General features: G+C 33.7%; 1 protein-coding gene across 1 annotated transcript in view; it reads left to right on the top strand.

Moving 5' to 3' along the window:
* LOC124418737 (zinc finger protein 572-like) overlaps positions 1-1477 on the top strand; it is a 2567-nt gene extending 1090 nt beyond the window's left edge. Inside the window, exon 3 of the mRNA XM_046945973.1 lies at positions 249-1477. Within this exon, the coding sequence (XP_046801929.1) occupies positions 249-1241 (993 nt within the window). The 3' untranslated portion in view covers positions 1242-1477. The remainder of the gene's footprint in view (positions 1-248) is intronic.
* The last annotated feature ends 306 nt before the right edge of the window (positions 1478-1783 follow it).

Genomic DNA, 1783 nt, shown 5'->3' with positions numbered 1-1783 from the left:
ATAGTCTATAGTATAGTCTATAGTATAGTCTATAGTATAGTCTATAGTATAGTCTATAGTATAGTCTATAGTCTAGTCTATAGTCTAGTCTATAGTCTAGTCTATAGTATAGTCTATAGTCTAGTCTGTAGTCTAGTCTATAGTCTAGTGTTTAGTCTGGTCTATAGTCTAGTTTATAGTGTAGTCCCTAGTCTAGTTTACGCTTAAGCCTGGCCTCTTTTTAACAAAATTTTCTAAATTTCTTTCAGCTCGTGGTCCATGATGAGCTCCAACGTACTGTTCATCATAGGGATAATAATTTCAAAATCATTAAGATCTACGAAACCCTGCCTCAATTGTGGAACATAAAACATCCTGAGTATAGTAAACGGTCCAGCAAACAGCGGCTCATCGAACTAATGTGTAATCGTTTGCAAGAGGAATATAATGTCCAACTGACAACAGAACGTTTAAAGAATCGTCTTATAGAACTTCGAGCCCAATATAGAGCAGCCAAAAAGCAACGTTTAAAATGTGAAAAGAATCAACAAACATTTACAACCGATTTAGAGTTTTATGATGCTTTCAAGTTTCTCGATCCCCACATAGATCCCTTTATATGTGAGAAATGCGAAAAAGAATTTAAGAAATTAACCGATTACAACCAACACATAAAAAAGGAACATGAAAAGTCATTGAAAGTGAAACCAGCTCCATTAACTCTGTTACCTCTGGAACCGGGTGTAGATACAAATTTACAAAATATTTGTCACATCTGCGGCATTAAGTTTAGCACCCGCAGTAATCTAGTGCATCATGTTCGCCGTCATGAGGGTGTACGCAACTATGAATGCCCCATGTGTCCGAAAAAGTTTTTTGCCTCCCATCCGCTTAAATTACACATTAGGTCGCACACCAAAGAATGTCCCTATACATGTGAAAAATGTGGCATGTCTTTTACTAGTGCCAGTAAATTGAATCAACATGTCAAGAGACATTTAGGTCGAAAAGACTATCAATGTGATTATTGTCCTAAACGTTTTTTTACGGGCTTTGAAAAGGATCGTCACGAAAGACGACATTTAAATATTAGAGATAAAGTGTGTCCGATTTGTGGAAAAACATTTGTAAAGGGTTCTTCTTATTATGCACACATGATGCTGCACAGTGATACGAAACGCTTTGAATGTGATGTGTGTGAAATGAAATTTGCCCAATATGCGGGACTGTATAAACATAAAAAGAAATATCATCCATCGTAAGCTATTTAAGGATGTGAATTATCAGACCTATAAAGTGACCTTTACTTTGTTTTATATACTATATAATCTAGGAGTTTTTCTGCATTTGGTTTGAAAACCTTCTTTTTCTGTTGTTAAAAAAATGTGAATTTTCAAACCCATTGTGCAGTTTTCAAAAATTTTTAGAAAATTATTTATAATTTTTTTAAATAAATTTTAGATTAATTTACTAATAAATGTGCAATAAATACAAAATATTAGAAAAACATAAATTTAAAACAATTCGTTTTTTTGAAGATATCGAGACAGTTCTAGTTTTGTTCTGGTTCAGTTCTAGTTCAGTTCTAGATCAGTTCTAGTTCAGTTCTAGTTCAGTTCTAGTTCAGTTCTAGTTTAGTTCTGGTAGAGTTTTAGTTCAGTTCTAGTTCAGCTATAATTCAGTTCTAGTTCAGTTCTAGTTCAGTTCTAGTTCAGTTCTAGTTCCGTTCTAGTTCAATTCTCCTTCAGTTCTAGTTCATTTCTAGTTCAGTTTTAGTTCAGTTCTAGATCAGTTCTAGTTCAGA

Source organism: Lucilia cuprina, chromosome 3, assembly GCF_022045245.1.
Source record: "Lucilia cuprina isolate Lc7/37 chromosome 3, ASM2204524v1, whole genome shotgun sequence".
NCBI classification, from domain to species: Eukaryota; Metazoa; Arthropoda; class Insecta; order Diptera; family Calliphoridae; genus Lucilia; species Lucilia cuprina.
Note: the sequence above shows the minus strand (reverse complement) of the source record. Positions and strands in the feature narration are given on the sequence as shown.